Source organism: Bos taurus, chromosome 24 (assembly GCF_002263795.3).
Source record: "Bos taurus isolate L1 Dominette 01449 registration number 42190680 breed Hereford chromosome 24, ARS-UCD2.0, whole genome shotgun sequence".
Classification (NCBI taxonomy): Eukaryota; Metazoa; Chordata; class Mammalia; order Artiodactyla; family Bovidae; genus Bos; species Bos taurus.
This window is the reverse complement of record NC_037351.1, coordinates 48,957,450-48,985,384: the sequence shown is the minus strand read 5'-3', so window position 1 is coordinate 48,985,384 and position 27,935 is coordinate 48,957,450. Positions and strand designations below refer to the sequence as shown.

Below are 27,935 nucleotides of genomic sequence, written 5' to 3'. Positions count from 1 at the left end.
AAATAGAAGAAAGTAGGGAAAACCCCTAGTCTACTCAGGTATGATCTAAAGCAAATCCCTTATGATTATACAGTGGAGGTGATAAATAGATTCCAGGGATTAGATCTGATAGAGTGCTTGAAGAACTATGGACAGAGGTTCGTAACATTGTATAGGAGGTGGTGACCAGAACAATCCCCAAGAAAAAGAAATGCAAAAAGGAAAGGCAAAATGATTGTTTGAGGAGGCCCTACAGATAGCTGAGAAAAGAAGAGAAGCAAAAAGGCAAAGGAGAAAGAAAAAGATAGACCCAACTGAATGCAGAATTCCAGAGAATAGCAAGGAGAGATAAGGAAGCCTTCTTAAGTGAACAACACAAAGAAATAGAGGAAAAGAATAGAATGGGAAAGACTAGAGATCTCTTCAAGAATATTAGAGATACAAGGGAACGTTTCATGCAAAGATGGGCTCAATAAAGGACAGAAATGGCAAGGACCTAACAGAAGCAGAAGAGATTAAGAAGAGGTGGCTCGAATATACAAAAGAACTATACAAAAAAGGTTTTAATGACCCAGATAACCACGGTAGTGTGGTCACGCACCTAGAGCCAGACATCCTGGAGTGTGTAGTCAAGTAGTCCTTAGGAAGTATTACTACCGGCAGAGCTAGTGGAGGTGATAAAATTCCAGCTGAGCTATTTAAAATCCTAAAAGTTGATGCTGTCAAAATGCTGCACTCAGTATGTCAGCAAATTCTGAAAACTCAGCAGTGACAACAGGACTGGAAAAGGTCAGTTTTCATTCCAGTCCCAAAGAAGGGCAATGCCAAAGAATGCTCAGACTACCACACAGTTGCACTCATTGCACATGGCTAGCAAGATAATGCTCAAAATCCTTCAAGCTAGGCTTCATCAGTACATGAACTGAGAATTTCCAGAGATACAAGCTGGATTTAGAAAAGGAGAGGAACCAGAGATCAAGTTGCCAACATCTATTAGATAATAGAGAAAGCAAGGGAATTCCAGAAAAAATCTACTTCTGCCTCATTCGCTACCCTAAGGCCTTTGACTGTGTGGATCACAATGAACTGTGGAAAATTCTTTAAAAAATGGGGTTACCAGACTACCTTACCTGTCTCCTGAGAAACTTGTACACAGGACAAGAAGCAACAGTTAGAACCGGACGTGGAACAACAGAATGCTTCAAGATTGGGAAAGGAGTATGTCAAGCCTGTGTATTGTCACCCAGCTTATTTAACTTCTATGCAGATTACATCATTCAAAATGCTGGACTAGATGAATCACAAGCTGGGATCATGATTGCCAGGAGAAATTATGAACAACTTCAGATATGCAGACGACACCACTCTAAAGGCAGAAAACTAAGAGGACCTTAGCCTTTTGATGAGGATGAAAGAGGAAAGTGAGAAATCTCGCTTAAAATTCAACATTCAAAAAACTAAGATCATGGCATCTGGTCCCATCACTTTATGGCTAAACTTGATGGGGAACGTGGAAACAGTGACAGATTTTATTTTCTTGGACTCCAAAATCACTGTGTATGGTGACTGCAGCCCCAAAATTAAAGGAAGCTTGCTCCTTGGAAGGAAAGGTATGATAAACCTAGACAGTATATTAAAAAGCAGAGACATCATTTTGCCAACAATGGTCTGTGTAGTCCAAGCTATGGTTTTTCAGGTAGTCATGTATGGATGTGAGAGTTGGACTGTAAAGAAAGCTGAGTACTGAAGAATTGATGCTTTTGAACTGTGGTGTTGGAGAAGACTCTTGAGAGTCTCTTGGACTGCAAGATCATCAAACCAGTCAATCCTAAAGGAAATCAACCCTGAATTGGAGCTGTAGCTCCAATACTTGGCCACTTGATGCAAAGAGCTGACTCACTGGAAAAGACCTTGATGCGGGGAATGATTGAGGGCAAGAGGAGAAGGGGGCAACAAAGGATGAGATTGTTGGATGGCATCACCGACTCAATGGACATGAGTTTGAGCAAACTTTGGGATATGGTGATGGACAGGGAAGCCTGGGGGTGCTGCAGTTCATAGAATTGCAATGAATTGGACTTGACAGCACTAAACAACAACAACAACACTTAATTGTGTTAGGATACTGGTTTGGCTTTTAATAGAGATCAGGTACCAGTGGCTTAAAAAAAATAGAAGATTTACATTTCTCTCACATGAAAGTCTAAGCTAGTCTAGGGGTATAGGCAGGTTTGCTTCCTGAGGCCATTCAGAGAATAGAGTTCCTTCTCTCTTGTTTTTCCATTCCCTTGGTCGTATCCTCATGCACAAAGCCGAATCTGCCTGCCCAACCCTCTACCTGAGTTCTTGCACATGTGAAGCATGAGGATTGGAAGAGAAAATAAGTTCTTTTTAAGGATATTATCTAAAACTTGCATGTGTTGTTCCTACTCACATCCTGTTGGCTGAAATTTAGTTATGTGGCCATAGTTTTCTGTAAGAAAGATTGGGAAGTATAGTTCTGCCCAGCTAAACGTCAGGGCGTTTTATTAATAAAAGGAAAGAGAGCATGATATTGGGATCAGGTAGTTACTCTGCCCTAATGTCTGCCCTGGAATGTATGTTCAGTGACTTCCTTGGCAAAACTGTCTTCCCTTGTTTCACTACACTTATAGAGGAAAAGTATAGATGCCTTAAGAGTTAGGTATATTTGTTGGATCATTATGGCAATGAAAATTGATATGAATATTTGCTTCCCCTTTCTCTAAACTCCTCAGAGACAAAGTATGATTTTTTCCTTGTTTGTATTTTTTACAGCTGGCATAGGGCCTAACCATAATTAGGTACTCGCTGCCTATTTATTGACCGATTACCCTTTTTTCTGTATTGATTGAAATGTCTCTAGCAGAATTGTCATAAGTATTTATCTGACCTGCTTTCTCCTTAATTTCTTCATGATATCTGTTTTGTTACAGGATTACAGCTCAAATATATGAATGTGACCCTTTTATCAGATTTTTATAGCTATGGAAGACAGTATAGTATGTTATCATGTGTTTTTAGTATAGTTTTGCTTGAATAATTAGTGTTTTATAATATAGATGTTAGATGTAAGAAATCAGTTGTAGTGTGGCAAGTGGCATGTTTAGTAATGTGAAGAAAGTAGTAATTTACCTTAATTCCATTGTCTTAATAGTTTGAGTTCAAAATTTCTTAAAATGAGTTGTTTTTTCTTTGATTATTATTTTACTGATGTTTCAGTTTGTCACACTTTATATTTTTCTCACATTTTTATTCTTAAGAATAAATAATCTTGAGTTACTACTTTTAAAAGGTTGAATCACCAACACTCAGTTTTTTCTTTTAGTTAATTTCAGTACTCTTAGTTAGATGAATTTTATTTTAAGCATTTATTTGGAGGCCTGAGGGATACAATTAAAGAACTTTGGAGATCATTCTTAATTTGGTTTTTAGAACAGAAGGAAATATACTGTAACTTTCCCTTATTTTTCTGGTGGAGAGAAACTTTTTTTTGCCAGCAGGAAAATGCAATTCCACTAAGATTCTTGGGTCAGAGATCAGAGGCTTGGATCAGCAAAAAGAAACTAACTTTTGGAAGAATTTTAGTCCAATTTTATGGGCCAGTTTAAACTACAATGTAGGCAATGGCAGGGTGCCTGCTTTCCCTATAAGGAAGGGAAAGCCACATGGCAGTGATATTTACCAGAGTAAGGAAGGAGGGCTGTGTGTCTGGAGGGGGTAGGGTGGGAGAGCTTCTCAATAAAATGTTCATTTGTCTGACATTATAAGCAGCTTTACAGCCCTCTTGGAAAAACTTGAAGGGGGTTAAAAAAAAAAAAAAAAGGAGACTTGAAGTTCTGTTAAAAGAGAATCAGAATTTTGTTTGTTAAATTTGTCCAGGGCTAGTCGACTCTTATTTCTCCTAGTAATGAAGATGTGCAGCTGTGAAGAGAATCCAAAAAAAAAAAAAAAAAACCACTTATATTTTACCTTGGAGAGCATTTTGCGATTATTTTTATTGCCGATTGAACTTTCTAGTTGTGTTTTTCTTTGCTTGCAATCCTGGAACACACAGTGGTGGATATAGGGGTAGGCAGCTATGGAGCAGACTCTGAGTGGAAGGAAGTGACTGGAAATTTTTTAAAATGTCAAGATAAACAGCAAATCAGTCCCAAAGCAAATAATACTTGGCTACTGGTTGTACTTTCTTATATAATTTTGCTTTTCTTATTAAATGCCTCAAATTTCCCAACTATATTGTGAACATTGTTTTGAATAAATTTAAGTTTGTGTGTAGTGATCACTTATTTTTTTAGTTTGTTTTTAATTGTGTGTGTGTGTGTGTATTTACATACATACTCACATTATTTTTTAAAAATATTTTTTTCCATATGGTTTATCATGGGATGTTGAATATGGTTTTCTGTGCTATACAGTGGGACCTTGTTTATCCTTTCTATATGTAAAAGCTTGTATCTACTAACCCCAGCCTCCCACTCCATTCTTCCCTCACCCATCCCCCACCCCCACCCCACCCCCCCACCCCTGTCCCGGCAACCACCAGTTTCTTCTGTATGTCTGTAATTCTGTTTCTGTTCATAGATAGACTCAGTTGTGTCATATTTTAGACTCCACATATAAGTGACAGTCTTCTTCTTTCTGACTTATTTCACTTGGTTTGGTAATATCTAGTTGTATCCATGTTGTTTCAGATACGTTAGTTTATTCTTGTTTATGACTGAATAGTATTCCGTTTTATGTACGTACCACATCTTCTTCATCTGTTGGTCTGTGGATGGACATTCAAGTTATTTCCATGTCTTGCTATCATGAATAGTGCCACTGTGAACACAGCGGTATGTGTGTCTGTCCCTGGAGGCTCACAGGCAAAGAATCTGCCTGCCAGTGCAGGAGATGCAAGTTTGCTCCCTGGGTTGGAAAGATTCCCAGGAGAAGGAAATGGTAACCCACTCCAGTATTCTTGTCTGCAAAATCCCATGGATAGAGCAACCTGGCGTGCTGCAGTACATGGGGTCGCAAAAAGTTCAGTTTAGTTCAGTTCAGTTCAGTCACTCAGTCGTGTCCGACTCTTCGCAACCCCATGAATCACAGCATGCCAGGCCTCCCTGTCCATCACCAACTCCTGGAGTTCACCCAGACTCACGTCCGTTGAGTCAGTAATGCCATCCAGCCATCTCATCCTCTGTCGTCCCCTTCTCCTCCTGCCCCCAATCCCTCCCAGCATCAGAGTCTTCCAGTGAGGCAACTCTTCGCATGAGGTGGCCAAAGTACTGGAGTTTCAGCTTCAGCATCATTCCCTCCAAAGAAATCCCAGGGCTGATCTCCTTCAGAATGGACTGGTTGGATCTCCTTGCAATCCAAGGGATGCTTGGGGCTGGTGCACTGGGACAACCCAGAGGGATGGTATGGGGAGGGAGGAGGGAGGAGGGTTCAGGATGGGGAACACATGTATACCTGTGGTGGATTCATTTCAATATTTGGCAAAACCAATACAATATTGTAAAGTTTAAAAATAAAATAAAATTAGATTTTGCATAGTTTTCTTCTCCAACACCACAGTTCAAAAGCATCAATTCTTCGGCACTCAGCCTTCTTCACAGTCCAACTCTCACATCCATACATGACCACAGGACAAACCATAGCCTTGACTAGACGGACCTTCATTGGCAAAGTAAAATGTCTCTGCTTTTCAATATGCTATCTAGGTTGGTCATAACTTTCCTTCCAAGGGGTAAGCGTCTTTTAATTTCATGGCTGCAGTCACCATCTGCAGTGATTTTGGAGCCCCCTCCCCTCAAAAAAAAATAAAGTCTGACACTGTTTCCCCATCTATTTCCCATGAAGGGATGGGACCAGATGCCATGATCTTAGTTGTCTGAATGTTGAGCTTTAAGCCAACTTTTTCACTCTCCACTTTCACTTTCATCAAAAGGCTTTTGAGTTCCTCTTCACTTTCTGTCATAAGGGTGATCTCATCTGCATATCTGAGGTTATTGATATTTCTCCCGGCAGTCTTGATTCCAGCTTGTGTTTCTTCCAGACCAGCGTTTCTCATGATGTACTCTGCATATAAGTTAAATAAGCTGGGTGATAATACACAGCCTTGACGTACTCCTTTTCCCATTTGGAGTTGGACATGACTTAATGACTGAACAAAAACAGCTGGATATATGCAGAGGAGTGGGATTGATCATACACTAATTCTATTCTTAGTTTTCTGAGGAACCTCCAACAAATAGGTCTTTTACCTCTTGTTTAGGTTAGGTTTATTCCTAAGTTTTTTGTTTTTAATGTGATTAAATGCATTTTTTAATCCAGATTCAGTATCAAGGAGATTTTTCTGGCCTTGTCAAGTGAGTATATAGCTATGATTCTTGTTCTGTACTTTGGCACTGCATATATAATATGAGAAATATTATAACACATATATATATAACATTGTGGTTTGGTAGACTTATTTGTAAAATAAAAATTCAGACTTGGTTTGTTTTTAAAGGTTGGCTCTTTGACTCTGGTTTACACTCTTCTAAAGTTATTTATCCATTCAGACTTTCGTCATCTTTTCCAATTTGGGTATTTTGTATTTTCCTAGATATGCATATTTTGCTTAGGTTTTCAAAAATATTGGTATAAAGTTGTACATGAAATTTTCTTATAATTGCATATATGTTTTGATATGTAAAGAAAAACTGAGAAAGGTATGTAAGAAACTTAATAATATCCTGATTATCTTTGGAAAGTGGAAGTGGAATTATGGGAACAGGAAGCAATAGTCTTTAGAAGTCTTATGTCCATGGGCAATATGAGAACTTCCAAATGATGGACCTGTTTTACTTTCATAATCAAAAAAGAGTATTATTTAAAACTTCAGAATATGAGAAATTGTACATAATTTACGTAATGTACACAATATTGTACATAAATAGATTCATCTTGCTAGCCCCAGCACATTTCAGTTGTGTGTTTTCTTCTCAAGCTGGCCTCTGGACTGTCTTCACACTGGGTGGCGTGGGCAGCAAAGTGGCCGCTGCCTCAGAACTTTCTTCCCCTCTGGCCAACCAGAGTCTTCTGCTCCTGCTGGTGCTGGCCAACCTGACAGATGCTGCGGATGCGCCAAACCCCTACAGGCAGGCCATCATGTCTTTTAAGAACACACAAGGTTTGTGGTATTTTTTTACTCTGAATATTCTTTTCTAATAAGGAAAGAGGGTATTGCTTACTCCAAATTGTTTACTGTTTTTCAGCAGTGGGGATATATTTTCATATTGGTTTAAGATGAGAAAAACTTAAATTTTATGTCCGTATTCTCAGGAAGGTCAAGTAAATTTCAGATGATAACTACATTTCTTTATACCTGTATTTACATTTCTTTCCAAGATAACCAAGCCAGCATGGGCTTAATTTGGATCCACATCTCCTACCTATTGCGACTTCCCTGGTGACACTAATGGTAAAGAATCTGCCTGCAGTGCAATAGATGCAGGAGGTGCAGGTTCAATCCCTGGGTCAGAAAGATCCTCTGGAGGAGGGCATGGCACCCCACTCCAGTATTCTTGCCTGGAGAATCCCATGGACAGAGGAGCCTGGCGGGCTACAGTTCATAGAGTTGCAAAGAGTTGGACACAACTGAAGTGACTTAGCACATAGTCCTTCCTATTAGGTGAAGGAATTAACCAGGAAATGATATGTTGTTTGAAATTTTTTATTTAAATTCTGTGTTCCAGTTAGAGTTTTATAGAACTGAAAATAGTAACTGAGCTTAGCAAACTTTTCCTGCAAAGGGGCAGATGACTTTGCAGGGCCTTCTGGTCTCTGTCACCCCACCTCTTACCTGCCCTTGTAGTATAAAAGCAGCACAGAAAGCTCTTTGCAACCCCATGGACTAAAGAGTCCATGCCATTCTCCAGGCCAGAATACTGGAGTGGGTAGCCTTTCCCTTCTCCAGGGGATCTTCCCAACCTAGGGATCAAACCCAGGTCTTCTGCATTGCAGGTGGATTCTTTACCAGCTGAGCCACCAGGGAAGCCCCAAGAATACTGGAGTGGTTAGCCTATCTCTTCTCCACTGGATCTTCCCAACCCAGGAATTAAACCAGGGTCTCCTGCACTGCAGGTGGATTCTTTACCAGCTGAGCTACTAGGGAAGCACAAAAAAGCAGCACAGGTAATACATAAGCAAATGAGCAAGGCTGGGTGCCAGTAAAAGTTTATTTCCAAAGCAGGTGGTGTCTGTGGGCTGTAATTTGCCAAACCCTGAAGTAGAGCATGAGCAAATATTTCCACATTGAAACAGTAATCACTTATCAAAAGGTTACACTCCTAAAGCAAGATTAATATGGTAGCTAGGTTTTCAAAATACATCCAACACTAGTGTAATTAAGATGGGTTAGAAGCGCACTTTCAAGGCTTCTGGTGTCCTATGCTTTGTTCCTTTCCAGAGCTGTGCTAGAATGTTTCTTACAGACCGCGATGAATGTGCCAGTTTTTGTGCCTTTGTCAATTCTGGCATTATTATTTGCAGGGGATATGTGTGTCTAGGGCTTCCCAGGTGGCACAGTGGTAAAGAATCCACCTGCCAATGCAGGAGATGCAAGAGTTTCAGGTTTGATCCCTGAGTCGGGAAGATCCTGTGGAGTAGGAAATAGTAACCCACTCCAGTTTTCTTGCTTGAAAAATCTCACAGACAGAGGAGCCTGGTGGGCTACAGTCCTTAGGGTTGCAAAGAGTTGGACACGACTGAGCAGGTGCACGTGCGTGCGTGCGAGTCTCTAACAATTTAATAGGTAAGTAATGAAAACCCACACTTCCCTGGCTATTCAGTGGTTAAGACTCTGCACTTCCAATGCAGAGGGTGCAAGTTTAATCCCTGGTTGGGAAACTAAGATCCCATATGCCATGCAGTGCAACCAAAAAGAAAAGAAATGAAAACCCGTGTATCTAATAATATTTTGTATTCTCATTTCTGTACTCTTCTTAGTGACAGTGTGACTTCAGGGTTAAAAAAGGAAGTTTTAGAGGCAAGGTAATCTGAGTTCCTGTCACACTCCTGTTACTTCAGAGCTATCAAGCCTTTCACAATAAACCTTATCAAGCCATATCTCATTATCAGGCCAATATCAGGCCTTATCTCAATAAGCCTCAATGGCTTTTTCAGTAAAATGAAGATAGTTTCACCTAATCAGATTTGTGTAAGTACCACACAAGGTAAGGTTTTAGAATAATTAGCTCGGACTTGGCAGCATAGCAGGTGTTCAGTATATGGTATCTGCTGTTGTTACTTTTGCTGCGCTAGCCAAAGGGTACTGTTCAGGGTTGAACTTTTAAGAGTCATCTTTGGAGAGACTGTGGTATAGTGATTCAGAACATTGGCTTTAGGGTTAGACTGACCCTAAAGGAGTCGTATCCAAGATTTTAAGTATTAGATTCCTTATTAATGAAGCAGGGATTATAATCTCTGGCTCATAAGGTTTTACAAGAATTAAGTGAGCATTTATCATAGGCTAGACTCACTAAATCATTGCTGCTTTTGTAAGAAACAGTATAATGTGGTGGAAACAACAGGAGCCAATCTGTGTTTACTCAGGAATGTTCTTGGAAAAGTTGATGTATGGCAGAGGCCATCACAATATTGTAAAATAATTATCCTCCAATTAAAATAAATAAATTTTTTAACAAGTTGCTTAATCTCTGTAAGCCTCTACTTTGTAAAACTGGTCAGAGTAATGACATGGTTGTCATACGGGTTAAATAAGAGATAATATGGATAAAGCTGTCAGTATAATGGCTGGTTCATAGTACTTACTAGCTAGTAACAGACACACAACATATGTATTCCATTTGTAGTCAGTCTGGTGAACTTTTTATTTTACTTCCATTGTAAGGAGGAGTACTATGTCCAGGACCCTCCTCCACTGCATCTTCTGTAGATTGTGTAATATTTGCATCCTCAATATGTTCAGCCCTTCCTTTTTCCATCCCTTGCAAAAATGTAGGTCAGTCTTAACAAAACAGTTACTTTTGTATGTGTCAAAAATACAAAGTAAGTACTAAACAGGGATTAGGGTTGAAAAAATAATCTGTGTTTTGAATGTGGAAGAAAAGTGAGGGCATTTTGTAATATTGTTAAAGATATTTTTAGGTACATTATTCTCACAAATGTAAAGTTTAGAAAGGAAAATCTGAGAAGCATAGGGCTGTGCTATCAAAGACTTTGCTGGTACACGTTTCTTTTCCATAAGAGCACGGCTTCAGGAAATGTTAGAACAGTGTTGTTGTTGGTTTTTTTGTTTTGTTTTGTTTTGCTAGTGGTTCTGTGTCTTGAAAAAAAAAGTTCTTTGTGCTTACTTGTTAAAACGTTAAAATACTGTTCTTTGTGCTGTCTTGTGCTAGTGTTTTATCTGTTAAAACTATAATTTTCTCTTAAGACAGTTAACCTAACTTTATCTCCTTTTTAACTTCCTAACCTTGCTTGCTTCAGTTTTTAAGCAAATTCAGTAAACTGTAGGAAAGGGACTATGTCAGTTTTGGAATATCAAGAATTTTTCCTGTGTGGGTTGTAATTTATGCTTTTCATCACTTCAATAATTCTACTTAAAAAAAGTTTCTTAGTAGTTGTAGTCAAGTAGTTGTAGTCAATTAGTTTTAAGTTTTCCTTTAAACAAAAATGTTTTATAAGTTTTCTAGTAGTTGTCTTAGATTTGGTGTGTTCTGTCTATTAGAAGACAATGCTGAGCAAACTGATTTTAATATTTTTGTTATTTAAATTCTATATTATCCTAGCCACTTTCTTCATAAATGGATTAATTGCATAGATGAATACTTTAACTGATAATTCATTTGAAAAAAATTAACTTCAAGGCAGTTGTTTTGTTTTTTCTTTTTAACTTCTATTTTACAAGAGGATTTCCTGTTTGTCTCTGGATATTTTTATTTAGGACTGATGGCTGTTTAGTTTTGGTATTAATAACAAAGCATTTCAATGTCATGGTTAAATTATATGTGTTAGAGGTTTTTGTTTTTTTTTTTAACCTACCTCCATAGCTGTATTTATATAAGTTTATATTTTATTGACAATTTAATTCAGCTGTATTAATGCAAAAATAGTAATGGAGTCAAACTACATGACTTAGTTTAGGTTTTTTTTTAATACTTGGCTTTAAAAAAGCCACTCTGTTGCATGGTGTTTGCTCATATATTTATAATCATTGGAAAGCTGTGGCTTAGATAGTACTGAGAAATAAATTGTCCTAGTTTGGGTTGGATTGGGTTGGGTTTTTGTGTTTCTTTTTGTGGGGGATTTTGTGTGTGTGTGTGAGAACATTTCAATTCTATTCTCTTAGCACATTTCAAATATACTATCAAGTGTAGTCATGTTTTAGTTCTTTTTTAAGTAAAATTTAGAACACCAATTGCAATTTTGAGCCTGAAATGTAGCAACTTATATAAAATTAATTGGAATTGAATTATATACATTAACAGTGCTTTTATTATTTGTATCAGGCAGTCTAGAAAATGTAATATTTTTAAGATTTTGTGTTTTCTGTTTTCCAGATAGCAGTCCTTTCCCCTCGTCAATTCCACATGCTTTCCAGATTAACTTCAACAGTTTGTACATGGCCCTGTGTGAACAGCAGACATCCGACCAAGCTACTCTTCTTTTGTATACATTGCTCCATCAGAACAGCAATATTAGAACATACATGTTGGCTCGCACAGATATGGAAAATCTTGTAAGTATCATATTAAGCATAGTGTTTGTATTTTGTAATATTTTGAAGAGTAATTTCTTTTCCCAGGAGGATATGTATGTTGTTTGCCTGCCTGCAAAGGTGGATGGTCAAGAGTTTGATAGGGAGATGCCACCAGGCAAAGGCCGAAGTCTGAGTTTTACAGTGTAGGAGACAGTGCACATAGAGATGGGGGTCACAGAGCAGAGCTGGAGGGCACACGGCACAGCAGGCTTCCCTGTCCTTAAGGTCCTGAACAGCCAGCCTGCTGCCCGTGATTCAGCCTGGATCAGTCCTTAAGACATACTGGCTACCATTCTCAAGAAGATGTATACCCTCTTGGTTCCTTTCCACTACTAAGTGTCCACCCACCATGTTCAAGTCACAGTTGCTGTGTATTCCGGATAAGTATGGCTAAAAGGAAGGGTGATTTTTTTTCAGCTCAACTCCCAAATGTCCTGTCCCTTCAACCGGCTTAGATGCTAAGGCTGTCTTGAACTCAGTTCCTGGAGTGTTATCGTTATTTTAAGTTACCATTGTCAGGCATCACATAATCGCACTTTATCCTTCACTGTGTGAACGAGATTGGTTCCAAATTTTTGCTCATAGACAGAAACCCCTCTAGGCAATCACTGATTTCCATTGTAACTAATATGTAAATAATAATGTTTCTATGAAAAGTAAACTACCTCACTAAAGTGTTAATGTCGCATTTGAAATACATAATATCTAGGTAACATTGAACTATTCGTGCATTAATAAAATTGTGACCATCTCTGAAATAGCCAGCAGCTTGCTGGTGGCAACAGGAATGTCCCCTCTACGCCAGTTTTTACAGACTGATAGCAGGATTCCCCGGGGATTTGGTGGCTGTTTTTTTTCAGCATTTAAGATGAAAACAGTAAGCATGGAATATTAGAATTTGTTTGAAGAGTATATTCTATGTCAGAGTGACACTAAGGACAGAAAAATGTGATGAAAGAACCTGTTTGCACACCAGCTGTATGTGGAAAGCATTGGCTTAAATAGCGAAATTGGGTGTAACAAGGTTCTGTTCATGTGAGTAAAAACTTGTAAAGAAAAGGCTTATTTACTAATGGGTGAGTGAATATAAGGAGACGGTTCTGCAGCATGGTGTAACCTAAGGGAAATGATGGCAATAGGCAGAAAGCCCATGACATCGTCTGCTGTAGAAAGTTCCATGGTAAGGATGTTTGTTGGCACATAAGATCTTGCAGGAGAGCAATTGTCTGTATATGATGACTTAACACCAGTGAAGAGTTAAAAGGTTTTGTTTGGGGATTTTTGGGGGGAGGAGTGGGGAGAAGTGAGGCTTGTATTGATATATTTGTTTTCATTTTTAATGTTTTGTATAGATTACTTAGCTGATGTCCTTCCCTGTCCTTTTTGTTCTGTAATTTGTTGAATCTGATTAGAAAATATGACATTGAAACATGTATAATATCATATATGAAACAAGTCGCCAGTCCAGGTTCCATGCACGATACTGGATGCTTGGGGCTGGTGCACTGGGACGACCCAGAGGGATGGTACGGGGAGGGAGGAGGGAAGAAGGTTCAGGATGGAGAACATGTGTATACCTGTGGCAGATTCATGTTGATAAATGGCAAAACCAATACAATATTGTAAAGTTAAAAAATAAAAGAAAATATGTTACTGGTAGGAAATTCACTGTGCTGGTCTGATTTTGTTGTTAACAATTCTTTTATCCTAGCATCTTTGCTATTAAAAAGGTAATGTTTGACATATTACAGTGTTTCTAAGAACGTCGTTGTTTAGTCATTAAGTGGTGTCTAACTGTTTGTGACCCCAAGGACTGTAGCTTGCCAGATTCCTCTGTCCTTGGGATTTCCCAGGCAAGAATACTGGAGTGGGTTGCCATTTCCTTCTCCACGGGATCGTCCTGACCCAGGGATCAAATCCGAGCCTGCGGCATTACAGGTGGATTCTTTACCGAATGAGCCACCAGGGAACCCCTGTTTCTAAAAGTACCATACTGTTTAAGTTCCTGCTAGGCTGGAGACTTGCCTCTGTTGAGTGTCAGGTGTTGGCCATGAGCCTAAGTGGTCTCTGTAAGCTCAGCCTTTTTTTTGGCTGTGTTGGGTCTTCACTGCTATGCACAAGCTTTCTCTAGTCGCAGTGAGCTGGAGCTGCTCTCTAGTTGCAGTGCACAGGCTTCCCGTTGCCATGGCTTCTCTTGTTGCAGCACTTAGACTCTACGGCCCAGGCTCAGTAGTTGTGGCACACGGGCTTAGTTGCCTTATGGCATGTGGGATCTTACCGAACCAGGCATCAAGCCTGTGTTCCCTACATTGGCAGGTGGATTCCTAACCACTGGACCACCAGATAAGTCCCTAAACTCAAACTTTATACGGTGGCAGAGCTTTGCAGTAGGGGATGGTTTTCTCTTCTGATACCTTAGCTCTGCAAATGGAAAGTAATTTCGGTCACAGGCTGATTTGTGAAATTAAAGCAAAGGATATGTGATAAAAGTATAGAAGTTGAAAACATTAGTTTTACAATAAAGTAATTGAAATAATAAATTATAATTTTTATTCACTAGGTTTTACCAATTCTCGAGATTCTGTATCATGTGGAAGAAAGAAATTCACACCATGTGTATATGGCTCTTATAATATTGTTGATCCTTACAGAAGATGATGGCTTCAATAGATCCATTCATGAAGTGGTGAGTTATCTTCACGTTAATCAGAGCTACTGAATGGATGTGTCAGTCCATAAAATTTACCACCCTTAGTGTACCCTTCTTCCTTCTTTTCCTTCTAGTAGATGTTTCTGCAAATGCCTGACTTAGTATTTTTCTTCAGATTTATGAAGTGGTCCTTTTTTTTTTTTTATCTTCTGAATGCCTATTATTAACTGCTATTAAAAACTCTCCCCAAATGGTTTCTTTAGTTTTTTAGATAGAAATGTTTTAGATGGGAATTTAGATAGAAATGTTTATGCTGTCCTGAAGTCATTTTTCCTCTCCGTTTCCACTTTTTAGTTGTGGTGGAAATGATCAAGTAGATTTTCTCCTTTTATATAGAATGAATGAAAGAATAGGGAAGAAGGAAAGGACTGAAAAATTGTTTTATAAAACAATGTAAAATAGTGTACTATAATTTAACTCCTTAAATAATAGTCCTATCAGTGAGTTCCATTCCCAAACTGGTTTTCTCTTCCTCAGTGGTATTTTGTGTCAAAGTAATTCATGTACATAGTTTTAAAACTTACACAGAAGTACTGGGTTTCAGTGCAAAATAGCAGACCCCATGTCCATCCCATACCTGATTGCCCCTCCCCAAAGACAAATGCCATCAGTCCTGTACAGGTTTCTAAATATTTCTTGATTTTTCAGATTTATAGATATTAACTGTTACCATCATAAGATAGAATATATGGTATTAGTTCTCCTTACCGTACATCTTGAGTGTGCCCTCTGGGTTCCTAGGCCTGTTTCCAGCACAGAGACTTTTTCTTCCGTCTTTTTACCGTTCTGGGATAACTCAGCTTTTTACATTAATGTGATTTTGTTAACTGTCATCTACTCTCAGATGGACTGTGTGGTAATTGTGTTTCCTTTCTTGTAAAATGGTTTAATTTTTCTGTAGAACACCATTGCTTTATGTTCATGTACCAGTCACTAATGCAACTCCCACTACTTAAACAAAACTGAGAATCCCCTCTCAAGCTATTACAGCATACTGCCTATTTTCTCAGTTTCATTTTTGTTTTTGGCTCCTGTCTTCATCCTCATTAGGGGCTTTCCTAAAATGTGTGGTGATTCTTGCTTGTTTATTTCTCTTTAGGAGCAGGCACTAAAACTTTGTTTGAAAGTTCTTTGTGTGGGCAGGACTTATTCAATATAATGTGCTCTACATAGTCTGTTTCTCTGGATATCCTGCTCTCTGTAAGCCTTTTCTTTTGGGGTGGTCAGTTTCTTAGAAGGGATTCTTACAGTCTACTATGGGGGTCTAGTATGAGACGAGGCTGGGAGCTTCTCTCTTCAGGTATAAACACTTGCTTCTTTAGAAGAGATTTTATGTGATCTTTTCTCTCCTGTTCCCATTGAAATTATTTTTGCCTCTTATGTAGTATGACTGTCATTTCAACTAAGGTTTAAGGAATACTAGTGCTAGAACAGAGACGGCAGTGGCACCCCACTCCAGTGCTCTTGCCTGGAAAATCCCATGGACAGAGGAGCCTGGTGGGCTGCAGTCCGTGGGGTTGCTAAGAGTCGGACACGGCTGAGCAACTTCACTTTCACTTTTCACTTTCATGTACTGGAGAAGGAAATGGCAACCCACTCCAATATTCTTGCCTGGAGAATCCCAGGGACAGGGGAGCCTAGAGGGTTGCTGTCTGTGGCGGTCACATAGAGTTGGACACGACTGAAGCGACTTGGCAGCAGCAGCAGCAGTGCTATAGAAAGAGGATAAAACATATAAAATTTTTGATCCTCATATTTAGTAAAGTACCTCAAGAAAAAAATTTGCATTGCTTTAGTGTTTTTTTTTAAAGAGCATTTATCTTTCTTTTGATAAGGAATAAAAAAGTATGATTTTTAAAAACACTTTTCAATTCAAGTACAAAATAGAAAGTACACAGATTTTAAAGGTACAACTTGCAAGTTTCTACACATGTATGTACCTATGTTCATAACACCCAGATCACGTTATTGAACGTTTCTAGCATAATAGAAAACTCTCTTTTGCATATTGTGGTCAATACCCCACACCACCCAGAGTTAACTACGTTCTAGAAGAATTCCCTCCCAGTAGATTAGCTTTTACCTCTTCTTGAAATACAGTTGTTTCTGGGGAAAAATTGGTACAGGATACATGGACTCTCACAGCATTTTTCTTAAAACTACAGTTATTTCAAAATAAAAAATTCATTAAAATTTAATTTTAAATAGTGGGGAGAAATTTGGAAAAATACTTCTCAAGAGAAGATATATAAACACATGGAAAGTATATAAAAATGGTATATAAGTATGTAAAATGTATATAAGTATATAAAGTATATAAAAATGCCTGTCACTGGGCATTAGGAAATGAAATTAGTGTGTTCTCTTTTATTTTGGCTTCTTTCACTCAGCATAGTGTTGCTGAAATTCACACATGTTACTGCATCGTTAGTCTGGTTTTTTGGATTGCCATATACTATTCCATTCTGTGGATATGCCACTGTATATTTATTCATCCCCTTCTTGTGAGTATTTGGCTTTTTTTCCACTTGGGGCCTATTTTTGCTAAAGCAGCTGTGTATATATGATCCAGCAGTCCCACTCCTGGGCATATATCTAAAGAAAACCATAATTCAAGAAGATACATGCACTCCAGTCTTCATTGAAGCACTGTTTACAATAACCAAGACATGGAAGCAATCTAAATATCCACTGGCAGAGGAATGGATAAAGAAGATGTGGTACATATACTCAATGGAATATTACTTAGCCATTACAAAGAATGAAATAATGCCATTTACAGCAACATGGAGATTGGGGAAATATTGTATGATATTGCTCTTAATGGGCTTCCCTTGTGGCTCAGCTGGTAAAGAATTGGCCTGCAATGTGGGAGACCTGGGTTGGGAAGATCCCCTGGAGAGAGGGGAAAGGCTGCCTACTCCAGTATTCTGACCTAGAGAATTCCATGGACTATACAGTCCTTGCGGAGAAGGCAATGGCACCCCACTCCAGTACTCTTGCCTGGAAAATCCCATGGACAGAGGAGCCTGGTAGGCTGCAGTCCATGGGGTTGCTAAGTTGAAGACTGAGCGACTTCACTTTCACTTTTCACTTTCATACATTGGAGAGGGAAATGGCAACCCACTCCAGTGTTCTTGCTTGGAGAATCCCAGGGAAGGTGGAGCCTGACGGGCTGTCGTCTTTGGAGTCGCACAGAGTCGGACACAACTGAAGCGACTTAGCAGCAGCATACAGTCCTTGGGGTCGCAAAGAGTTGAACACGACTAAGCAACTTTCACTTGCTCTTATGGGAAATCGAAAAAGAAATGATTCAAAGGAACTTATTTGCAAAACAGAAGCAAACTCACAGACGTAGAGAATGAACTTATGGTTTTAAGGAGAGATGGGTGAGGGGGAGGGATAGTTAGGGAGTTTGGGATTAACATGTACATACTGCTATATTTAAAATGAATAACCAACAAGGACCTACTGTATAGCAGGAGGAGCTCTGCTCAATATTATGTAACAACCTAAATGGGAAAAGAACTTGAAAAAGAAAAATACATGTATATATGTATAACTGAATCACTTTGCTGTACACCTGAAACTATCGCAGCATTGTTAATAAACTGTATAGTAATATGAAGTTGAGAGTTTTTAAAAATTAGTTCTGTTTTCACTGTATATGCTATAATTAAGTTTTATTTCTATTTCTTGATGAAAAAGAAGTATAATCAAAGATTTGTACATTTAAAAGTTTAAGATCACCCTCGTGTGTATTCTGATGATATCATGGATAGAAAACTTCTTTTAATAATTTAAAAATATCTATTTTACTTATTTTTGGCTGCACTGGATCTTCGTTGCTTTGCTTGGGCTTTCTCTATTTGCGGTGAGCAGGGGTTTCTCTTCGCTGTGTTGTGTGGGCTTCTCATTTTGGTGGCTTCTCTTGTTGCAGAGCACAGGCCCCAGACAGGCAGGCTTCGGGAGTTGCAGCACGTGGACTCAGTATTTGGGGCTCATGGGTTTACTTGCTCCGCAGCCTGTGGAATATTCCTAACCAGGGCTGGAACCCATGTCCCCTGCTTTGGCAGATGAATTCTTATCCACTGTGCTACCAGGGAAGTCCCAGCAAACTCTTTATTCATCAACGTTGTCTGTTACCATATTCGTTATCTGTTTTTCAGTCTCTTTCTTGGTTATTGGATGAGCCCCAAGAATAATCTGGGATCTTTTGTTCCTGAAATCAGACATAGCATTGCTAATTTGCTATGCTCTTTAAATCAGGAGCTGAGCATATTATATGCTGATCAGTTTCATTGTCCCATTTGTAAATATGCTTGCTGTGGAAATACTTGTTTGTGGCTCAGAAAAAGAAAAAAATGTGTACTTTAAAGCATAAAAAGTGAGTTGTTTATGAAAAAAGAAGTTTAAAATTAAAGGAAATCTAAATGGCAGTATTTGTAAATGTTATGATTGACTACCCAGAAAATTCAAGACTCTAGTATTAGAAATGTTAAGAAAGTTGAACAAACTTTCTGGATCATAGATCCAGAAACTAAATACAAACTAAATACTGTTTCTGCATACAAATAACAAAAAACTTCAAAATGTGGTATAGAGAGTACTTAACAATAGCAATAAAACTACTGTGAACCTAGGAATCAATCTAAAAGAAGTATACTTTTTTAATGGCATGAATTGTCATTAGTTGTTAAGTTGTATCCAACTCTATTGCAACCCCCCATGGACTGTGGCCTGCCAGGCTCCTCTATCCATGGGATTTCCCAGTCTAAAACAGTGGAGTAGTTGCCATTTCCTTCTCTAGAGGATCTTCTTAACTTAGAGATAGAATCTTCGTCTCCTGCATTGGTAGGTGGATTCTTTATCACTGAGCCACCAGGGAAGCCCAAATGAAAAATACTAAATATGTATTAATAAATAGAGATAGATACTATGTTCACAGATGGGACGACTCAGTGTGGTAAAATTGTTAATTTGCCTTTGAATTAATTACTATGTTCATCTGATGAAAATCTTAGCAGTTTGTGTGTGTGTGTGTGTGTGTGTGTGAGCCTTGAAAAGCTAATCCCAGAAATTATAGGCAAAAGCAAAAAGCCTAGAAGTTTTTGAAACATTTCATTGTGGAGTTATTCACCCTACCAGATAGATCAGTTGTAAAACTTTTAGTACTTAAGATTGTGTTTTATTAACAAGGGAATAGAAAATAGACAAATGGAAAGAACTTAGTTCAGAAACTTCACACTCAAATCTGGAAATGTGAAGTGTGACAGAAGTTCAGTTCAGTCGCTCAGTCGTGTCCGACTCTTTGTGACCCCATGGACTGCAGCACACCAGGCTTCCCTGTCCATCACCAACTCCCAGAGCTTGTTCACTCTTGTCCATCGAGTTGATGATACCATCCAATCATCTCATCCTCTGTCGTCTCCTTGTCCTCCTGCCTTCAGTCTTTGCTAGCATCAGGGTCTTTTCCAATGAGTCAGTTCATCACATCAGGTGGCCAGAGTATTGGAATTTCAGCTTCAGCATCAGTCCTTCCAGTGAATACTCAGGACTGATTTCCTTTCGGATTGACTGGTTTGATCTCCTTGCTGTCCAAGGGACTCTCAGGAGTCTTCTCCAACACCACAGTTCAAAAGCATCAATTCTAAGTAGTAAGTAAATTTTTTTTCTGAGTTTGAGAACATGGCTCATCCAAATGGAAAAAGTAGAATTAGATTATCTTGTCCCACATACAAAGAGAAATTCCAATTGGATTAATAAAGCTAGCTGTGAAAAACTGCACTTAAAAATCTTCAAAGAGAAACTAAAGGATAATATTTCTATAAACTTGCTGAGAAAGGGATTTCTTAAGTGTAAAATGTATAAACCATGAATGAAAATAAATAAGTTTGACTACATTAAAATGAAAATTTTCATTGTTCGAATAAGTGAAAAAAAGATACAGAAAGATGGGTTAGCATTTTTAATTTTAAGAACCCTTATAATCAGTTACAAAAACAAAGTGTTGCTAGAATAATGGACAAAGTAATAGAAAAACAGAATAAAAACCTGAATTACTGGTAAGCATTTTTAAAGGATGTTCAACTTGATGATTCATCAGCATCATTCTTATTAAGGTAACTGAAATGTTGTGTGCTCATCAGATTGGCAAAAAGTATGAGATGTCATATGTTAGGTGAGGATATAGAGAAAATGGACTCTCATATATTGGTAGTAGCAGTATAAACTGACAGAACCACTTTTGAGAGGAATTTAGCCTCTCACATTCCTCATATTACCTGCAGAAATAAATACTTTACCTCCTACCAATTCCATTTCCTGATTTGAGCCCTAGGAAAAACTTTATTCACAAGAGCACATTTGAAGGAATGTTCCTTGTAGTACTGTTCATAGTGCTCCAAAAACTGCAAACAGCAATAACATAAATGAAATACTACAGAGGAACTGTTAATATGACGAATGAAATAGAACTACATGGACTGATCATAATAAATTCAAAAATATTCATAGTAATGAAGTATCACATTTAGGAGAGAGGTTGCCAGAGGTTAGCTGTGGAGCTTTAGGTGCTTCACAAGCGGAAATATTAACATTTGCTAAAACTGGGTGATGGGTACAGTGGTGGTCTCTAACCAGAATATTCAGTCAAGCTTTCTGAGTTGATGGAAATCTTCTGTAACTGCACTGTCCCATATAGCAAGCAGCACTTGAAATGTGGCCAGTGTGACTGACAAATTGAATTTTTAATTTTATTAAATTTTAATCTGTGGCTGGTGCTGCTGTGGTTGATGCTTTGTTGGATACTGGAGCTCTGTACTTTTTAGTTAATAACATTCCCTGATAGCTCAGTTGGTAAAAAATCCGCCTGCAACGCAGGAGACCCCAGTTCAATTCCTGGGTCGGAAAGATCCGCTAGAGAAAGGATAGGCTACCCACTCCAGTATCCTTGGGCTTCCCTTGTGGCTCAGCTGCTGAAGAATCTGCCTGCAATGCGAGAGACCTGGGCTCGATCCCTAGGTTGGGAAGATCCCCTGGAGAAGGGATAAGGCTACCCACTCCAGTATTCTGGCCTGGAGAATTCCCTGGGGTCACAAAGAGTTGGACACGACTGAGTGACTTTCACTTATTTAACCAAAACATACATACATATATAATTATTTTTAAAAACATTTATATGTTTGTTTATTTTTGGCTGCAGCGAGGTCTTAGTCGCAGCACGTGGGGGTTTCATTGCGGCGCCCGGGCTTCTCTCTAGTAGTGGTGCACAGGCTTAGAAGCAAAACATACACACGTTTTTAAAAGAAACTGTTCAGTGGCTTTGCAGTTCTGCTTCCTAACAAATTCTTGGTGATGCGCTCATGAAGTCACTAAGTACCACAAACAGAGTAGCTTAAAAGGGATTTTACAGGTATTTTTGTTTTCAAAATGAATGTGATTCCTAACTTGAGGTATTTAATGTCAGAATACAAAGAGTATGGAGAATGAGGACTCCCTGTTTCTGAGTTTACTGTAGTGACATTTTGGATAGTGAGGGCAAGGATCTATGTTGCAGCATTGTTTTTCACAGGGGAAAAACTGGAAGTAACCTAAATTTCCATAATAGAAGAGTGGATAAAACAATGGGGCCTCCTGGCACAGGACTATCCAGTGTTTGAATGGAGTGAAGTAGAAGTGATGTTCAGCTGTTTACCTGGCATGGCACCAGAGAGAGCAGTCATCCAGTAAGAATGGTTCTCAGCTGTTTCGTCCTTGGTTCTCTACTCTGCATTAATTGCCAAACCAGGAGGAGGTCCTGGGGTAGTGGCTGGGGGAAGCAGCTATTTTACTAACTGGTATAGAAGTAGTTCGTTAAAAAAAAATTAGTACTATTAATACTAAGTTGGCAAATGTGATGAATATTCATTCTTCTTATATGTATCCATATAGAAGAGTTTCAAAAATGTATTGAGTGAAAAAATGATGATGCAAGCAGATATTTAAGTATATCAGTTTACTAGTGCTGCCATAGCAAACTGGTGGCTTAAAATGAACAGAAATTGATTGTTACTGTTCTGGAGACTAAAAGTCCAAAAGCATGGTGTCAACAGGGCCATGCTATCTCTGAAGGACCTAAGGGAGGTGATTCCTTGTCTCTTGTTATCCATCCTTGATGTTCTTTGGCTTGCAGCTGCATCCAGCCTCTGTCATCACATGGCCTACTCTCATGTGCCTGTCTGTCTTTCCTCCTCTTCTTGTAAGGACACCAGTCATATAGGATTTAGGGCCTGCCCTAATCCAGTATAATCTCTCTTGATTGCATCTACAAAGACCCTATTTCCAAATAAAGTCTCATTGACAGGTTTTGGGTGACACCAGTTTGGAGGACACTATTCAGTGTGATACATTATGATGTTGTTTATGTAAACTAGAAACTATACAAAGGAATGTGTGTGTGTGTGTGTGTGTGTACGTGTGCATCTGTGCATGCACACATGTATCAGTTTGCTATACACGTAAAGTATTTGAAATGGACTGGAAAGATATATACCAAACTCAAGATAGTTGTTGTTCCTCTTTGGGGGAATAAAATGGAATTTTTATCTTATAAAATAAAACATTAAGTGTTACTGATAGTAAAATGTTAGTGTCAATTGTGGGAGTATGTAAGTTAATTATTCTTTGTGCTTTTCTATGTGTAAATTTCATTTCTTGAAGATTTGATATTATATATTACTATGTAATATTCTAGCCTATGTAACATATGGAAGAAATGTATTCAATAAAGACAAATCGTATGGGGGAAAAGGCTGAAAAGAAGACATAAACAATTATATATTTTTTGCAAAGATAGGTATTTTCAGATCCTCCAGAGCTTTTCTTCTACATATTAATTGAGTTATTTTAGCATGAAATGATAAATAGGTGTAATGTGTAACCAAGCTGATAAATCTATAGGTATTAAACTATATGAACACTGAATGCAAGAGATGAGGAATTTCTTTTATAGGAACCAAATAGGTCAAGCTCTACAGCTAGGTTACCAAGAAAATTTTCTGTATGCTGCCTATTATATATCAGTGTCCTGTGGAAAGCTGTGTGAGCTCTGTAACTAATTATTTTTAATTTTTCTTAGACACTACCAGAATTTCCAGACAATAATTTACTTTTCACAGTAAAAAAAGATGGGCCTTTATGTAAATACTAAATTGCATTTCTAATTTTCATAGTAATGTCGTAAGTTTACTATGTGGATACTTACTAAATATTTACTGAATGTTGAATGAATAAGACTACTTTTATTCAAAACACTTATTCCATCCAGTTTTCTAATTAACACACACAGGCAGATGTTAAGAACCAGTGACCTTGGTTTCAAATAAGGGTGGCTTATGGTAATTTATTTGTAAACACAGAAGCCAAAGGAGAAGAGAAACCAAACTATATTCAAGCTTGTGACCTTTTAAAAGACAGAGACTCCTCTCACTAGTTAAGCTGCCTGTTGAGTGTCCTGGGTTAGTATTTCCCTGTAGACTTAGAGCTGTGGTTCTTAACCTTCTTGGTCTTTACACTTAAAAATAGTTGAGGACGGCAAATAACATCTTTATGTGGGTTATTGTTCTCTATGTTAACTGCATTAGGAATTAAAACTAACACTTAAAAAATATTTGATTAGTTAATTTAGAAATAATTATTACAATAAACCCATTACATGTTAGCATCAATAACAGATTTTTATGTAAGTAACTGTTTTCCACAAACAAAAATTTACTGAGAAGAGCAGCATTGTTTTGCGTTTTTGCAAATCTCTTTAATGAATGGCCTTAACAGAGTCTCAGGTCTCCTTCTGTATTAAATTAATTGTGCTATTAGGCATGTTAGATAGCCTTCAGAAAACTGAACTGTACACTCACGAGAGAGTAAGAGTGGAAAGAAATGTCTTGATATTTGGATGAAGATAGTTTTGACCTTGACAATGCTCCAGAAATGTCTCAGGGACTCCTAGAGGTCCGGGGACTGCATTTTGAGAACTGCTGCCTTAGACAGTAAGTCAGAGGGACTGAGCATCGTGTCGTTACAAAGATTCCACTGGCAAATGTCATCGTTTTGAATATTTTCAGGTAGTACCATTTGTTTTACACGTAGGTTACCTCTTCTAGTTGATTAAGGCATTATTAGTCATGAATAAATGGAAATGCTTCACGTTTTACACTTTTTACTTCACAGACAACACTCAGTTACCATGTACTGGACATTTCTAAATGCCTTCTTTGTGTGGCACGGAGCCTACTGTCCATGGTCAGGGTTGGGTTATTTGTGATGGGGATGCTGGGTGCCATAGGTCTCTTGCTAAAGAGTTGAACTGAGTGTAAAAACTATGGGCACTTACATGAAGGTGAAGATGATATTTCTTTACTTTTTTATTTTTATCTGTTTCCATGCCCTTTTCTCATTTTAAATATTGTTTGGAATTTGGGGAAAGGCAGACTTAGCAGAGAAATGTCTATTTTATTGGTCTTGTAGAAGAATTAATGTCAACCATATTATTTAGATATATTTTTCTGATCTCATGGATTACAGTTATGATGTTTTGGGAGTTGTTACTATTTTGTTGTTGTTGTCTAGTAGTCCGTATTTTCCTTCTCTTGACTTTTTCTGGCTGTTACTGTTTTATTGTTGTCATCATGGTGATGAGGAGGGGCAGGGAAACACGTGTGTGATGGTGTGCTTTTTCCCTGGAAATAATGCATGGGTGGTTCGTGCTGAGTCGCTGCACACTTAAAAGTACTTTTCTATACTTACGTGTTGGTTTCTCTAGATAAGAATTCTAGAATGATCATCTATTCCTCCAAAATTTGTAGACGTTTTTATGTTGTCCTTCGGATGTATACTGTTCAAGATGAGAAATCTAATGTTAGTCTGCTTTTCTTTCTTTTGGTGATAACATGTTTATTCTGTCTAGAAGCCAGTAGGATTTTCTCATAAACTGTGGATTCAGAAATCTTATCAGAATACATTTTGATTTTTTTTTCCCCAGTATTTTTGCTTAAAGTGTTATAAGTTTCTCTTTCCTTCAAAGGAATTTTCTAATGTTACTAACGTTTCTGTTTTTCTCCTACAGTCCTTCCTCAGTGTCAATGGGGACTGGTTCCAAGACCTGCCGTGGATGTTCAGATCCGCAGATGTTCAGGCCCCATAGTCAGCCCTCTGTATCCATATCTGAGGATGCAACCACCTAATACGGAGGGCTGACTGTTATGCTTATTGAAAAAAATAACCCCATATAAATGGACCCATGCAGTTCAAACCCATGTCATTCAAGAGATTGCAGTTTCTTCTTTTTAAAACTCTTACTAAGTATATTTTGGATCTCCACGTTTCTCTTATATTTTGTCTTTTTGCCTTTTATTGCTGTTGTCTGAGGGGACTTCTGAGTTTGTCTTTCGGATCACAAATTCTCTTTTCCATAGTGCCCATTCTGCTAATTCTTTTCTCTCTCTTAAGTTTCATTCATCACTCTTTTTAGTCTTTTGTGGCTTTTCTTCATTCTGTGATTCTCATTTTTCATAGTGGCCTGTTCTTATTTTGTGGTTAACAGTATTCTGTCAGATCTCATCAAAGATACTGATTAGAATTTTTAAAAAGTTTCCCCAGCCTCTTAAGTTATCTTTGTTTAATTGGGGGTCTGTTTGTTCTTCTTGTTTAGTTTCACTTTATTTTTATTTATTTCATGCAATATTATTTATAATACTTACTTCATACAATATTAGCTTTCATATTATTTTTTATTTAGTAAAATTTTAATTATAAACCCAATAAATGTAAACATAATTGGAAAAAATAGTATAATGAATTTCTATGGATTCATCAACCGTCTTATGTTCTTATTTCATCTACCCACTCCACCCTCCCTGCCTTTTCTGTTTTGGCTAAAATAGATTTCTTAATCCTATAAATCATATATATGTAAAATTTTATTTGCAAATATTTAAATATTTCATGCCCATAAATGTGAGCATAAAAAATAAATATAGCACCATTATCACATCCAACAATATTGACAATATTTTATTGTGCCTACTAATATTCAGTTTTCTTTAAAATGTCTTTCTTGAGTTCGTTGATTTGAATCAGTTTCCAAAGCCTGCTTAATGCATTTAGTTCTTAACTCTTAATCTGCAACAGTGTTTTCCTCTCTCTCCCTACTACACCATTTATTTTTTATAGAAACTGGCTTGTTTATTTAGTAGAATTCCATACATTTGACTTTGGCTGATTATATCATTGTGTTATCGTGTTTTTCAGTCCTCTGTATTTCATACTTACTGGCAGTTAGAACAGAGGCTTGATTGGATTCAGCTTCTTTTAGATTACTGAATTTCTCTGCTTTTTCTGTAGCTTCTTATTGTCTGTTCATAGTTGTAAAAGAAAGTCAGACTCACTTGTTTTGAAAGGTGGGGGGTTCCTCCTTTTGGAAGATGTGGATGGTAAGAGTCCACTGCAGAGAGAGGGCAGGAATCAGCCAGAAGTCTTGTTCTTTTTCAGGCATAGATGGAAAGAATGTGGCACCTTGGCTCCATGTCAAGGAGAAAAGAAGTGGGGGTGATCTCAGTGGAAGAGGATGTTAGGGGAGTTCTGTGCCAGTTGAGCCTGTTGGGTTTTGTGCATTTTGCCTCCTTTGCTGTGGCCCAGAATTGGCTGCAGTGTTGTGCAGCTTTTCTCTCTCTGTCTCTCTGTGTTGCGTGGCTGTGGAACTACACCAGCTGAAGCTAGACAGTTCTCACGTACCGAGGCCTGGAGGCAAGCCCCAGAGCCGCCTGCTCTGAAGAGCCTGAGCAGAGCATGGGCCCATCTCTTCTTGAAGACCTTGGCTAACTTACACTCTTGGTCTCTCTCCTTGACACAGGGATGCAGATTTTCTGTGGTTGTTGCGACAACTACTTTTCAAGACACTCCTTGGTTTTCTTATTTTTTGCTTTCAGATGAGGGACCTCTGACAGTTGTGCTGTCAGTCTTATCCTCCATACCGTGCCTTTTTAGATATAGCTCCTTTTTGTCTACTAATGATATTATCGTCTATTTTTCTTTTAATTTGAGAGGGAAGAAGAAGTAAATACATCACAGTTTTGCTATCTTGAACTGAAATTCTCATGATTTATTTTTACATATTTAACTCACCTTCAGAACAAATCCATGGCTTATCAGAAATTGTAGGCATGGATAATCCCTTCTTCCATAAAGCAATCATACTTACTTAAACTTTTCTTCCCCATTACAGATGTTAAAAAATATTACTTGGTATTCAGAGCGGGTTTTAACTGAAATTTCACTGGGAAGTCTCCTGATACTGGTTGTAATAAGAACCATTCAGTACAACATGACAAGGACAAGAGTAAGTATTCCGTAGCTGTTTTTCTACCTTTGTATATACGATGCAATGAAGACTATAGTTTAAAGCAGTCTCAATATTTAGAGTGCTAACATTCTCATGGA

General features: G+C 38.1%; 1 protein-coding gene across 7 annotated transcripts in view; it reads left to right on the top strand.

Annotated features, from left to right (window-relative positions):
• DYM (dymeclin) overlaps window positions 1-27,935 on the top strand; it is a 400,521-nt gene that overhangs the window by 137,673 nt on the left and 234,913 nt on the right. For all 7 annotated transcript variants that reach the window (XM_005224266.5, XM_059880986.1, XM_024984401.2 and 4 more), the window contains 4 exons: window positions 6,977-7,159; window positions 11,550-11,728; window positions 14,310-14,435; window positions 27,721-27,834. In XM_005224266.5, the coding sequence (XP_005224323.1) occupies window positions 6,977-7,159; window positions 11,550-11,728; window positions 14,310-14,435; window positions 27,721-27,834 (602 nt within the window). The remainder of the gene's footprint in view (window positions 1-6,976; window positions 7,160-11,549; window positions 11,729-14,309; window positions 14,436-27,720; window positions 27,835-27,935) is intronic.